This window comes from Hyla sarda, assembly GCF_029499605.1.
Source record: "Hyla sarda isolate aHylSar1 chromosome 1 unlocalized genomic scaffold, aHylSar1.hap1 SUPER_1_unloc_12, whole genome shotgun sequence".
NCBI lineage: Eukaryota > Metazoa > Chordata > Amphibia > Anura > Hylidae > Hyla > Hyla sarda.
In genome coordinates this window covers 229,091-242,812 of record NW_026607573.1, presented here as the reverse complement: position 1 = coordinate 242,812, position 13,722 = coordinate 229,091, and the positions used below count along the sequence as shown (strand labels likewise).

The 13,722-nt window shown below is 39.5% G+C and overlaps 1 protein-coding gene across 1 annotated transcript in view; it reads right to left on the bottom strand.

Annotated features, from left to right (window-relative positions):
* Window positions 1-1,757: 1,757 nt before the first annotated feature.
* LOC130297961 (oocyte zinc finger protein XlCOF8.4-like) overlaps window positions 1,758-13,722 on the bottom strand; it is a 62,118-nt gene continuing 50,153 nt past the window's right edge. The window contains exon 7 of the mRNA XM_056550831.1: window positions 1,758-2,980. Within this exon, the coding sequence (XP_056406806.1) occupies window positions 2,148-2,980 (833 nt within the window). The 3' untranslated portion in view covers window positions 1,758-2,147. The remainder of the gene's footprint in view (window positions 2,981-13,722) is intronic.

Here is a 13,722-nt window from a genome sequence, read left to right as displayed (position 1 = left end):
GACAAAAATATACAAATTTTCTAACCAATTTATTTGACAAATATACATATAATCTACGTTATATAATTGGTGTTTGCTGATGATAGGTTCACGTTTTTAAAACACATGAAGAGTAGAACAGTTTGTGCGTCATTAGTTTAAATGTAACAATCAGACATTTGTCCCTGCAGACATTCCCTGGTTGAACTTGATGGACATATGTCTTTTTTCGACCGTACTAACTATGTAACTATGTAACTATGTAACTATATTTTATTAGTAATCAACATAAAATCCCAAAATATACCATACAGTATAAATGTAACTTTTAATGGGTTTACATGTAAAAATAACAATCAAGAATGTGAAATCATCACTGACAGACGACCTCCGGTCATATACAATAGTTGTCATAATTCCTATGATGATTATAAAGTCAGAAGCCGTATTGGGTGTTACTGCGTGACGCACAACCAAACAGCCTTAAATCAATTCACTGAGCTCCCGACGTGTTTCTATTGTTAATAAATACAACGTCTTCAGTGGAGAAACTGCTTGGTCATTCCTAAATTCTGATGATTATTTTAACACAGAAACTTGCCAAGTACATCACGTGTATATTATTGCAGTATATTACTTCTTACCCAGCACTTATTTTAGGACTATATTGATAATCTGTAGGAAACAGAACGTCACTCACCGAAGAGCATAGGATCCTCAGCACTTTTGGATGCCAGTATATGTAAAATACAAAAGCTTTATTTATTTCTTCATTAATAACATAGTAAGGGTACAAAAATGGGTAAAATCAGACCAACGCGTTTCGGCAAAAAAAAGCCTTTTTTCATGGGAAAAGATATTCAGACGAATAAATATACACCATATCACAAAAACCCCACCCCCACTAACACATCACTTCCTGATCCTAATCTTGCAGTAACCCTTTACTTGCTGAGCCTTAGTAAATGGCTTGATACCTGTATAGTATCCGTGAATAAGGATTGTATCTATCAGCACAAACCCTATATATCGGTACAATACTTGATTCAGGACAATTCCTAAGCCAGAGGACAAGAGCAAAAAACTGTAGATCAATAAAACAGCATTACATCAGATCCGAAATTCCTTCCCTCCGGAGCTCGTGTCGCCATGTTCCTGATCCAGTAGATCTCTGTCACCTCCTCTGGGTGACTTGGTAATATGTTCAATGTGTATGACCTCCATGTACTTCTCTAAAGTGCTTGGACGCACCGGACAGTGCGCGTGTGTGCTTGGACGCCCGGGACAGTGCGCGCGAGTGAACGCTGCCCACTGACCGTGCGCCCACGGGCGCACGGTCAGTGGGCAGCGTTCACACGCGCGCACTGTCCGGGGCATCCAAGCACTTTAGAGAAGTACATGGAGGTAGCGTATGAAGGTCATACCAATTGAACACGTTACCAAGTCACCCAGAGGAGGTGACAGAGTCCGTAAATTACACACAAGAGAGATCTACTGGATCATGGAACATGGCGACACGAGCTCCAGAGGGAAGGAATTTCACATCTGACGTAATGCTGTTTTATTGATCATGTCCTCTGGCTTAGGAATTGTCCTGAATATTTCTTCGGCTAAATATCCTTTCCCAGAGAGGACCATGAAGAAGACTTATTTGCCGAAATGCGTCAGTCTGATTTTACCCATTTTTGTAACCTTCTATGTTATTAATGAATAAATAAATAAAGCTTTTGTATTTTACATATACTGGTGTCCAGAAGTGATGAGGATCCTATGCGCTTTGGTGAGTGACGTTCTGCTTCCTACCTACCTTGTTGGCGGCAGTAACGCCCTGACAGCACCTAAGCCGGAGGGGAATCGTGATTATGCATGTTGAGTAGGTGAGTGGACTTTTTCCTATGTTTAAGCATTGATAATCTGTATTCACTATGGCCAGAAGACGTTGGCCAATCACTGACCGATACAGGGCACCAATCAACATGGTCTTCTTTTTTGTTTTTTTTCCCGAACACTGGATAACCCCTTTAAACTACAGGCCTTTACTTTTGCACCTCCCTGTATTATACAGTGAATGATATCATCATATTTAACAATTCAGCTTCTCTCCTGTATGTCTAAGAAAATCAGATTTTTTTTGCAAAACATTTCCCACATTCTCAACACAAATATGGCTAATCCCACCTGTGTCTTCTCTCATGTTTAACAAGTTTTGCTTTTTCCATAAAGCATTTCCCACATTCTGAACATGAATACGGTTTCACACCTGTGTGGATTCTCCTATGCTTATTAAAATTAGCATAATCTGAAAAACATTTCCCGCATTCCGGACATGAATACGGCTTCTCTTTTGTGTGAGTTCTCACATGTGTAACAAGATGTGATTTCTGTATAAAACATTTCCCACATTCTGAACATGAATATGGCTTTTCTCCTGTGTGACTTCTCTCATGTATAACAAGATGTGATTGCGTTTTACAGCATTTCCCACATTCTGAACATGAATATGGATTCTCTCCTGTGTGAGTTCGCCTATGTGTAATGAGAGCTGATCTATCTGTAAAACATTTCCCACATTCTGAACATGAATGTGGCTTTTCTCCTGTGTGAATTCTCCTATGTCTTATAAGAGTTGATTTATCTGCAAAACATTTCCCACATTCTGAACACGGATATGGCTTTATTCTTTCATGACTTTGTTTGTGTTTAATAAGACCTAAACTATTTCTGAAATATTTTCCACATTCATCACAGTGAAAACCTTTCCCCACATTTTGATCTGTCCTTGTCGTAACAATGTGTGGTTGGTCAGGAGAAGGTTCCTCATGATCAGGGGGATTATTATATGATAGATCTGGATGGACATTAGGGGTAAGGAGGTCTTCTCCTGAGGAGCGCTCCATGATCTCTCCATCTTCTCCTGAGGAGCGCTCCATGATCTCTCCATCTTCTCCTTTATCACACACAGATAACATGAAGTTTCCCTTAGAATTCTTACTGGAATTTTCTGTTGGGATAAAAATGGATTATGGGAAATGTATAAATTATTATTAGGTTGGAAACTCACATGAAATTTTGATGCAGTTTTTGATGGTCACCTGACCCCAGAAGAGAATAGGTAATTTCTAACAATATTTTGCTTTCCCTTAGTCCTAACAGCAGCACAAGTGGGGTATTACTGCCCCTGTGAATAATCATTAGAGGTGGAAATTAATGATTTATACAATTAAATGAGCTATTATCCCCCTTACCCCTCCTATAAAGGGAGGCTCCACCCCAAACAGCAGTGTGCTAGAAAGACATGAAACATAATGGGAGGGATATTAGTGTGCTGCTGTTAGGACTAAGGGAAAGCAAATTACTGTTAGAAATTAACCATTCCCTTACGTCCTACCAGCAGCACAAGTGGGGAAGAAGCTAGAAGACGACCTATGAGGGAGGCTCTTCCGGCTGAACAACGTTCAGAACAGAGCGCCCAAAGGTGCGGTCTTCTAGATGCCTAAAATTTAGCTGATAATGACTAATAAAGGTGGAGTCAGAACTTCATGAAGCTGAAGCACAAATATTATCTAGAAGAATGAGACTTCTCTCTGCTGTAGAGGTAGCTACCGCTCTGGTAGGAGGTTCCAGAAAAGGAACTTCATGATCATGCTTTCCAATGGCTTGAAGGGGGGAGAGCATAACCCCCTGAGCAGGACTGTAAGGTCCCACTGGGGAACCGGTCTCAGGTTTAAACTTTTCAGCTCCTTTAAGGAACCTCCTGATAAGGGGTTCTTGAGACAGAGGTTTTCCTAGAAAAGCTGAGCTGTGCACCCTGATTGTAGAATGAGCTCGGCCCTAATACAGTCCCTCGTGGAGGGACTGCAGGATAGGTCAAATGGAGGAATCTGAGAAAACCCCATTGTTCTTTGTACACCATTGGGGAGAAATGCATCTAATCAGATTATACGCTCTGTAGGCTCCGCTCTTCAATGAAACAGAGACCTCAAGACCCCAGATGATGGTCCACTATCTTTCAATAGGGAGCTGTCAACTTCTATGCTTTTCTGATATCGGAAGCTTCCAGTTCAGACGAGTGAACCATGACCTCTTCGGCCTGAATCAAATTACGGCAATGACCGAGGTCTTCTGGTCCTGTCTGATTTTCATCAATACCCTCCGTATTATGGATATTGAAGATTAAGCCAGCTGGAACCTCCATGGAATGGACAGAGCATGGCCCAAGGATTGTCCTCTATGTTTAGGGATCAGAAGATCTTCACCTTGGTGTCCTCCATGTATAGGAGCAGAAGATCTTCACCTTGGTGTCCTCCATGTATAGGAGCAGAAGATCTTCACCTTGGTGTCCTCCATGTATAGGAGCAGAAGATCTTCACCTTGTGTCCTCCGGGAGGGAGCAGAAGATCTTCACCTTGGTGTCCTCCATGTATAGGGAGCAGAAGATCTTCACCTTGGTGTCCTCCATGTATAGGAGCAGAAGATCTTCCCCTTGGTGTCCTCCATGTATAGGGAGCAGAAGATCTTCACCTTGGTGTCCTCCATGTATAGGAGCAGAAGATCTTCCCCTTGGTGTCCTCCATGTATAGGAGCAGAAGATCTTCACCTTGGTGTCCTCCATGTATAGGGAGCAGAAGATCTTCACCTTGGTGTCCTCCATGTTTAGGGATCAGAAGATCTTCACCTTGGTGTCCTCCATGTATAGGAGCAGAAGATCTTCACCTTGGTGTCCTCCATGTATAGGAGCAGAAGATCTTCACCTTGGTGTCCTCCATGTATAGGAGCAGAAGATCTTCACCTTGTGTCCTCCGGGAGGGAGCAGAAGATCTTCACCTTGGTGTCCTCCATGTATAGGGAGCAGAAGATCTTCACCTTGGTGTCCTCCATGTATAGGGAGCAGAAGATCTTCACCTTGGTGTCCTCCATGTATAGGAGCAGAAAATCTTCACCTTGTGTCCTCCGGGAGGGAGCAGAAGATCTTCACCTTGGTGTCCTCCATGTATAGGGACCAGAAGATCTTGCTCTTGGTGTCCTCCATGTATAGAAGCAGAAGATCTTCACCTTGGTGTCCTCCATGTATAGGGAGCAGAAGATCTTCACCTTGGTGTCCTCCATGTATAGGAGCAGAAGATCTTCACCTTGGTGTCCTCCATGTATAGGGAGCAGAAGATCCCAAAGGATAGGGGATGTCTGATCACAGGGATCCTGCTGCTGGGGACCCCCGCGATCTCTATGCTGCACCCGGCGTTCGTTTAGAGCGTTGGGTGCAGCGCAGGAGGCATGTGACGTGATGGCCACACCTCCTCAATGCAAGTCCATGAGAGGAAGCATCCCATAAACTTGCATTGAGGGGGCATGGCCATGACATCACGAGCAGGGTGTGACCGTGACATCGCCGAAGTTCGCTACGTGCACCGTGGGGGGTCCTTTTGATAGGGGATAAGATGTCTAGGGGCGGAGTATCCCATTAATGAAATATTTCTTGAGTAAGCGACCACTCGCCTGGAACACTGAGACCCTGAAGATCCGTCACCACCCGTATGTGGATTGCAGAGAGGTGGATGAGGATAAGATCATTCCCACTCCCTTGATAAGAGGTTGAGATCTTGTGCCATCCTGTTTGTTGATATAATACACAGCCGTCATGTCTGAATGAACTCTCACTGCTTACCCACCACTAACCTACCAGGACCATGTACAGAAATGTCCTCTAAATGGGCTCCACAACCTAGAAGGAACACGTCTGTGGTCAACAGAATCCAGACGGGCTAAATCGAGGACCTCCCATCTTTGAGATGCTCCCACCATATGAGGAAGCGATGGACTTGTGGACATAGGGTGCATATTTAGTTCAACCCTAATGGGCTGCGATTCCAAATGCCCCAAACCTCTGAGGGTTTTAGGTGCCAAAGTGACTGCCTGTGCAGTCCCCGACATGTGCCCCAACATCTTTATCAAATATAGACACCAGAAGAGGAGTCCTAAGAGAACTGGTGGATCTGGTGACTTGATGGCGTCTGTCGTCCGGCAGTGTAAGGGTCGTCTAAGTTAGTAGATTATAGACCCCAGAAATTTTCTGGATGTGGCTGGAAACAACTCAGATTTTTGATACTTCTCTAACTCTATACAATCTAACTGGTGGAGACAAGTAAGAGCCCGCTAAAGATGAGATCGCAGAACTTCTGCAGAGGCGGCTTGTAATAGACAATAGTCTAGATAAGGACGATTTCCAGGCCTACTAGTATTAAAGGGATACTCTGCCACTAGACATCTTATCCCCGATCCAAAGGATAGGGGATAAGATGTCTGATCGTGGGGGTCCCACCCGGCGTTCGTTTAGAGCATTGGGTTCAGCGCCAGAGGCACATGGCGTCACGGCCGTGTGTCCCACTCGTGATGTCACGGCCACACCCCATCAATGCAAGTCTAGGGGAGGGGGTGTAATGACCGTCACGCCCCCTCCCATAGACTTGCAGTGAGAGGGCGTGACCATGACGTCACAAGCCTCCACCCCACATCGCCAGTCATCCGGCCACCAGTTGTCTGGGGTGCCGCAGCTGAGATCGCGGGGGTCCCCTTTGGATAGGGGATAAGATGTCTAGGGGCGGAGTACCCCTTTAAGGAGGTTACTGTCACCACAGCCTTGGTGAAGGTATGAGGAGCAGAAAAGATCACGAAGGGAAGGGCAGCCAACTGAAGGTCTCTTCTGAGACAGCCACACGCAGGAGCTGTCTAAGGGGCAGTAGATTGCTACATGAGGGTAAGTAACCTTTAGGTCTATGGGCACCATCATATCTCCGGGTCAGAGGGTGTTGATCACTGAACAGATGGTCTCTATGCGGAATTCCTTTTTCACAATGTACTAAAGTACCGCAGATCTATGATCGTCCTCCAGTCACCCGTCACTTTGGGTACCAGGAAGCCTGAGGAATAAACTCCAGATCCTCGCTCTTCGGGGGCGGGACTTCCTCCAGCACTCCTTTCTGAATATAGGCAAGGATGGATTCTGCCAAGTTTTTTTTGTCTTTCTCGCGAGAGAGAATTCTGGCCCCTGCCGCGCGCCGGGCGGGGATCGGACTGGGATGCCTGCTGAAATTGTTCAGCAGGCATCCCGTGCAAACGCCCAGGGGGGTCATCAGACCCCCCCCATGTCGGCGATCGCGGCAAATCGCAATTGAATTCACACTTGCGATTTGCGCGATTCCGGGTCATTACGGGTCTATAGTGACCCGGAATATAAGGGGGATCGTGGGTGTCTAAGACACCCAGGATCCCCCTGAAGCGATAGGAGTGAGGTGGCATGGGTGCCATCCCTCCTATCCCTGCTATTGGTGGTCTAGACGCGACCACCAATAGCAGATCGGGGGCGGGGGATTTACTTTCGTTTTCCCCGTCCTGCCCTCCCACAATAGGCGGGGCAGGACGGGGAAACGACGGGGACCGGCGCCGAAGATCCACTTACCGATCCGGGCGGGCGACGGAGGCTGCAGGCGACGGAGATCGGCGGGCGGCGATGTCGTGCAGCTGGATCCGACGGAAGCCGGTGAGTTGCCTAGCAACATCTGGAGGGTACAGTTTGAGACCATTATACAGTGGTCTCTAACTGTAGCCCTCCAGATGTTGCAAAACTACAACTCCCAGCATGCCCAGACAGCTGTCTGGGCATTCTGGGAGTTGTAGTTTTGCAACAGCTGGAGGGCTACAGTTTGAGACCACTATATAGTGGTCCCTAAACTGTAGCCCTCCAGATCTTGCAAAACTACAACTCCCAGCATGCCCAAACAACTGTTTGCTCTCTGGGCATGCTGGAATTTGTAGTTTTGCAACAGCTGTAGGACCACAGTTTGGAGATCACTTTGCAGTGTTCTCTAAAACTGAAGCCCTCCAGATGTTGCAAAACTGCAAATCCCAGCATGCACAGACAGCAAACAGCTGTCTCAGCATGCTGGGAGTTGTAGTTGCGTACCTCCAGCTATTGCATAACTAAATCTCCCAGCATGACCTTTGGTGATCAGTACATACTGGGAGTTGTAGTTTTGCAACAGCTGGAGGCACACTGGTTGGAAAATACTGAGTTAGGTAACTCCCAGCATGCACGGTCTGTCAGTACATGCTGGGAGTTGTAGTTTTGAAACAGCTGGAGGTTTGCCCTTGATGTACAGGGTACAGGGAACATTCACACAGGCAGGTTTACAGTAAGTTTCCTGCTTCAAGTTTGGGCTGCGGCAAATTTTTTGCCGCAGCGCAAACTCCTAGCGGGAAACTCACCGTAACCCGCCAGTGCGAATGTACCCTAAAAACACTACACTACACTAACACATAATAGGGTAAATCACTACACATACACCCCCTTACACTGTCTCCCCCAATAAAAATGAAAAACGTATTGTACGGCAGTGTTTCCAAAACGGAGCCTCCAGCTGTTGCAAAACAACAACTCCCAGCATTTCCGGACAGCCACTGACTGTCCAGGTATGCTGGGAATTTAGCAACAGCTGGAGGCACCCTTTTCGGGAATCACTGGCGTAGAATACCCCTATGTCCACCCCTATGCAATCCCTAATTTAGTCCTCAAATGCGCATGGCGCTCTCTCACTTCGGAGCCCTGTTGTATTTTAAGGAAACAGTTTAGGGCCACATATGGGGTATTTCCGTACTCGAGAGAAATTGCACTACAAATTTTGGGGGCTTTTTCTCCTTTTACCCCTTATGAAAAGGAGATGTTGGGGGCTACACCAGCCTGTAAGTGTAAAAAAATAAATAAATGTTACACTAACATTCTGGTGTTGCACCATATTTTTTATTTTCACAAGCGTTAAAAGGAAAAAAAGACCCCCAAAATTTGTAACGCTATTTCTCCTGAGTACAGAAATACCCCAGATGTAGGTGTAAAATGCTCTGCGGGCGCACAACAAGGCTCAGGAGTGAAAGTGCACCATGTACATTTGAGGCCGAAATTGGTGATTTGCTCAGGGGTGGCAGATTTTACAGCAGTTATTACATAAACGCAAAAAAATAAATACCCACATGTGACCCCATTTTGGAAACTACACCCCTAACGTAATGTAATAAGGGGTACAGTGAGCATTTACACCCCACAGGTGTCTGGCAGATTTTTGGAACAGTGGTCCGTGAAAATTAAAAATGTAATTTTTAATTTGCACAGCCCACTGTGAAACGCCAGTGGGGTGTAAATACTCGCTGCTGCCCTTATTAAATTCTGTGAGGGGTGTAGTTTCTAAAATAGGGTCACATGTGGGGGGGGGTCCACTGTTCTGGCAGCACGGGGGGCTTTGTAAACGCACATGGCCCCTGACTTCCATTACAAACAATTTTTTCCCCAAAAGCTCAATGGCGCTCCTTCTCTTCTGAGCATTGTAGTTTCCCCGCAGAGCACTTGACATCCACACATGGGGTATTTCCATACTCAAAAGAGATGGGGTTTCAAATTTTGGGGGGCATTTTGTCCTATTACCCCTTGTAAAAAATTTTAATTTGAGGGAAAACTAGCATTTTAGTGCAAAAAAAAAAAACCCATCATTTACACATCCAAATTTCACTAAAAGTCGTCAAAAACCTGTAGTACGTTAAGGCTCACTGGACCCCTTGTTACGTTCCTTGAGGGGTGTAGTTTCCAAAATAGTATGCCATGTGGTTTTTGTTTTTTTTTGCTGTCCTGGAACCATAGTGGGTTCCTAAATGGGACATGCCCCCCAAAAACCATTTCAGCAAATTTTGCTTTTCAAAAGCTAAATGTGACTCCTTCTCTTCTGAGCATTGTAGTTCGCCCGCAAAGCATTTTACGTCCTAACATGGGGTATTTCCATACTCAGAAGAGATGGGGTTACACATTTTGGGGGTCATTTTGTCCTATTATCCCTTGTAAAAATGTAAAATTTGATGTAAAACTAACATTTTAGTAGAAATAATTTTCACGACCAAATTTAACGAAAAGTCGTCAAACACCTGTGGGGTGTTAAGGCTCACTGGATCCCTTGTTACGTTCCTTGAGGGGTGTAGTTTCCAAAATAGTATGCCATTAAGGGTTTTATTTTGCTGTTCTGGCACCATAGGGGCTTCCGAAATGTGACATGCCCCCCAAAAACCATTTCAGAAAAATTCACTCTCCAAAATCCCTTCTGAGCTCATTCTCTTCTGAGCCTCTACTGCGCCCGCCGAACACTTTACATACTTATATGAGGTATTTTCTTACATAATATATTGCATATAATAATATAAAGATATCTCCTGTATGATGGGGACATAATATATTGTATAAAATAATATAAAGATATCTCCTGTATGATGGTGACATAATATATTGTATATAATAATATAAAGATATCTCCTGTATGATGGTGACATAATATATTGTATATAATATAATAATATAAAGATATCTCCTGTATGATGGGGACATAATATATTGTATATAATATAAAGATATCTCCTGTATGATGGGGACATAATATATTGTATATAATATAAAGATATCTCCTGTATGATGGGGACATAATATATTGTATATAATAATATAAAGATATCTCCTGTATGATGGGGACATAATATATTGTATATAATATAATAATATAAAGATATCTCCTGTATGATGGTGACATAATATATTGTATATAATAATATAAAGATATCTCCTGTATGATGGTGACATAATATATTGTATATAATAATATAAAGGTATCTCCTGTATGATGGTGACATAATATATTGTATATAATAATATAAAGATATCTCCTGTATGATGGTGACATAATATATTGTATATAATAATATAAAGATATCTCCTGTATGATGGTGACATAATATATTGTATATAATAATATAAAGATATCTCCTGTATGATGGTGACATAATATATTGTATATAATAATATAAAGATATCTCCTGTATGATGGTGACATAATATATTGTATATAATAATATAAAGGTATCTCCTGTATGATGGTGACATAATATATTGTATATAATAATATAAAGATATCTCCTGTATGATGGTGACATAATATATTGTATATAATAATATAAAGATATCTCCTGTATGATGGGGACATAATATATTGTATATAATAATATAAAGATATCTCCTGTATGATGGGGACATAATATATTGTATATAATAATATAAAGATATCTCCTGTATGATGGGGACATAATATATTGTATATAATAATATAAAGATATCTCCTGTATGATGGTGACATAATATATTGTATATAATAATATAAAGATATCTCCTCTATGATGGTGACATAATATATTGTATATAATAATATAAAGATATCTCCTGTATGATGGTGACATAATATATTGTATATAATAATATAAAGATATCTCCTGTATGATGGTGACATAATATATTGTATATAATATAATAATATAATGATATCTCCTGTATGATGGGGACATAATATATTGTATATAATAATATAAAGATATCTCCTATATGATGGGGACATAATATATTGTATATAATAATATAAAGATGTCTCCTGTATGATGGGGACATAATATATTGTATATAATAATATAAAGATATCTCCTGTATGATGGGGACATAATATATTGTATATAATATAATAATATAAAGATATCTCCTGTATGATGGTGACATAATATATTGTATATAATAATATAAAGATATCTCCTCTATGATGGTGACATAATATATTGTATATAATAATATAAAGATATCTCCTGTATGATGGTGACATAATATATTGTATATAATAATATAAAGATATCTCCTGTATGATGGTGACATAATATATTGTATATAATATAATAATATAATGATATCTCCTGTATGATGGGGACATAATATATTGTATATAATAATATAAAGATATCTCCTATATGATGGGGACATAATATATTGTATATAATAATATAAAGATGTCTCCTGTATGATGGGGACATAATATATTGTATATAATAATATAAAGATATCTCCTGTATGATGGGGACATAATATATTGTATATAATAATATAAAGATATCTCCTGTATGATGGTGACATAATATATTGTATATAATAATATAAAGATATCTCCTGTATGATGGTGACATAATATATTGTATATAATATAATATAAAGATATCTCGTGTATGATGGGGACATAATATATTGTATATAATAATATAAAGATATCTCCTGTATGATGGTGACATAATATATTGTATATAATAATATAAAGATATCTCCTGTATGATGGGGACATAATATATTGTATATAATATAAAGATATCTCCTGTATGATGGGGACATAATATATTGTATATAATAATATAAAGATATCTCCTGTATGATGGTGACATAATATATTGTATATAATAATATAAAGATATCTCCTGTATGATGGGGACATAATATATTGTATATAATAATATAAAGATATCTCCTGTATGATGGTGACATAATATATTGTATATAATATAATAATATAAAGATATCTCCTGTATGATGGTGACATAATATATTGTATATAATATAATAATATAAAGATATCTCCTGTATGATGGTGACATAATATATTGTATATAATAATATAAAGATATCTCCTGTATGATGGTGAGATAATATATTGTATATAATATAATAATATAAAGATATCTCCTGTATGATGGTGACATAATATATTGTATATAATAATATAAAGATATCTCCTGTATGATGGTGACATAATATATTGTATATAATAATATAAAGATATCTCCTGTATGATGGTGACATAATATATTGTATATAATAATATAAAGATATCTCCTGTATGATGGGGACATAATATATTGTATATAATAATATAAAGATATCTCCTGTATGATGGGGACATAATATATTGTATATAATAATATAAATATATCTCCTGTATGATGGTGACATAATATATTGTATATAATATAAAGATATCTCCTGTATGATGGGGACATAATATATTGTATATAATAATATAAAGATATCTCCTGTATGATGGTGACATAATATATTGTATATAATATAATAATATAAAGATATCTCCTGTATGATGGTGACATAATATATTGTATATAATATAATAATAGAAAGATATCTCCTGTATGATGGGGACATAATATATTGTATATAATAATATAAAGATATCTCCTGTATGATGGGGACATAATATATTGTATATAATATAAAGATATCTCCTGTATGATGGTGACATAATATATTGTATATAATAATATAAAGATATCTCCTGTATGATGGTGACATAATATATTGTATATAATAATATAAAGATATCTCCTGTATGATGGTGACATAATATATTGTATATAATATAATAATATAAAGATATCTCCTGTATGATGGGGACATAATATATTGTATATAATAATATAAAGATATCTCCTGTATGATGGTGACATAATATATTGTATATAATAATATAAAGATATCTCCTGTATGATGGGGACATAATATATTGTATATAATAATATAAAGATATCTCCTGTATGATGGTGACATAATATATTGTATATAATAATATAAAGATATCTCCTGTATGATGGTGACATAATATATTGTATATAATATAATAATATAAAGATATCTCCTGTATGATGGGGACATAATATATTGTATATAATATAATAATATAAAGATATCTCCTGTATGATGGGGACATAATATATTGTATATAATAATATAATGATATCTCCTGTATGATGGGGACATAATATATTGTATATAATAATATAAAGATATCTCCT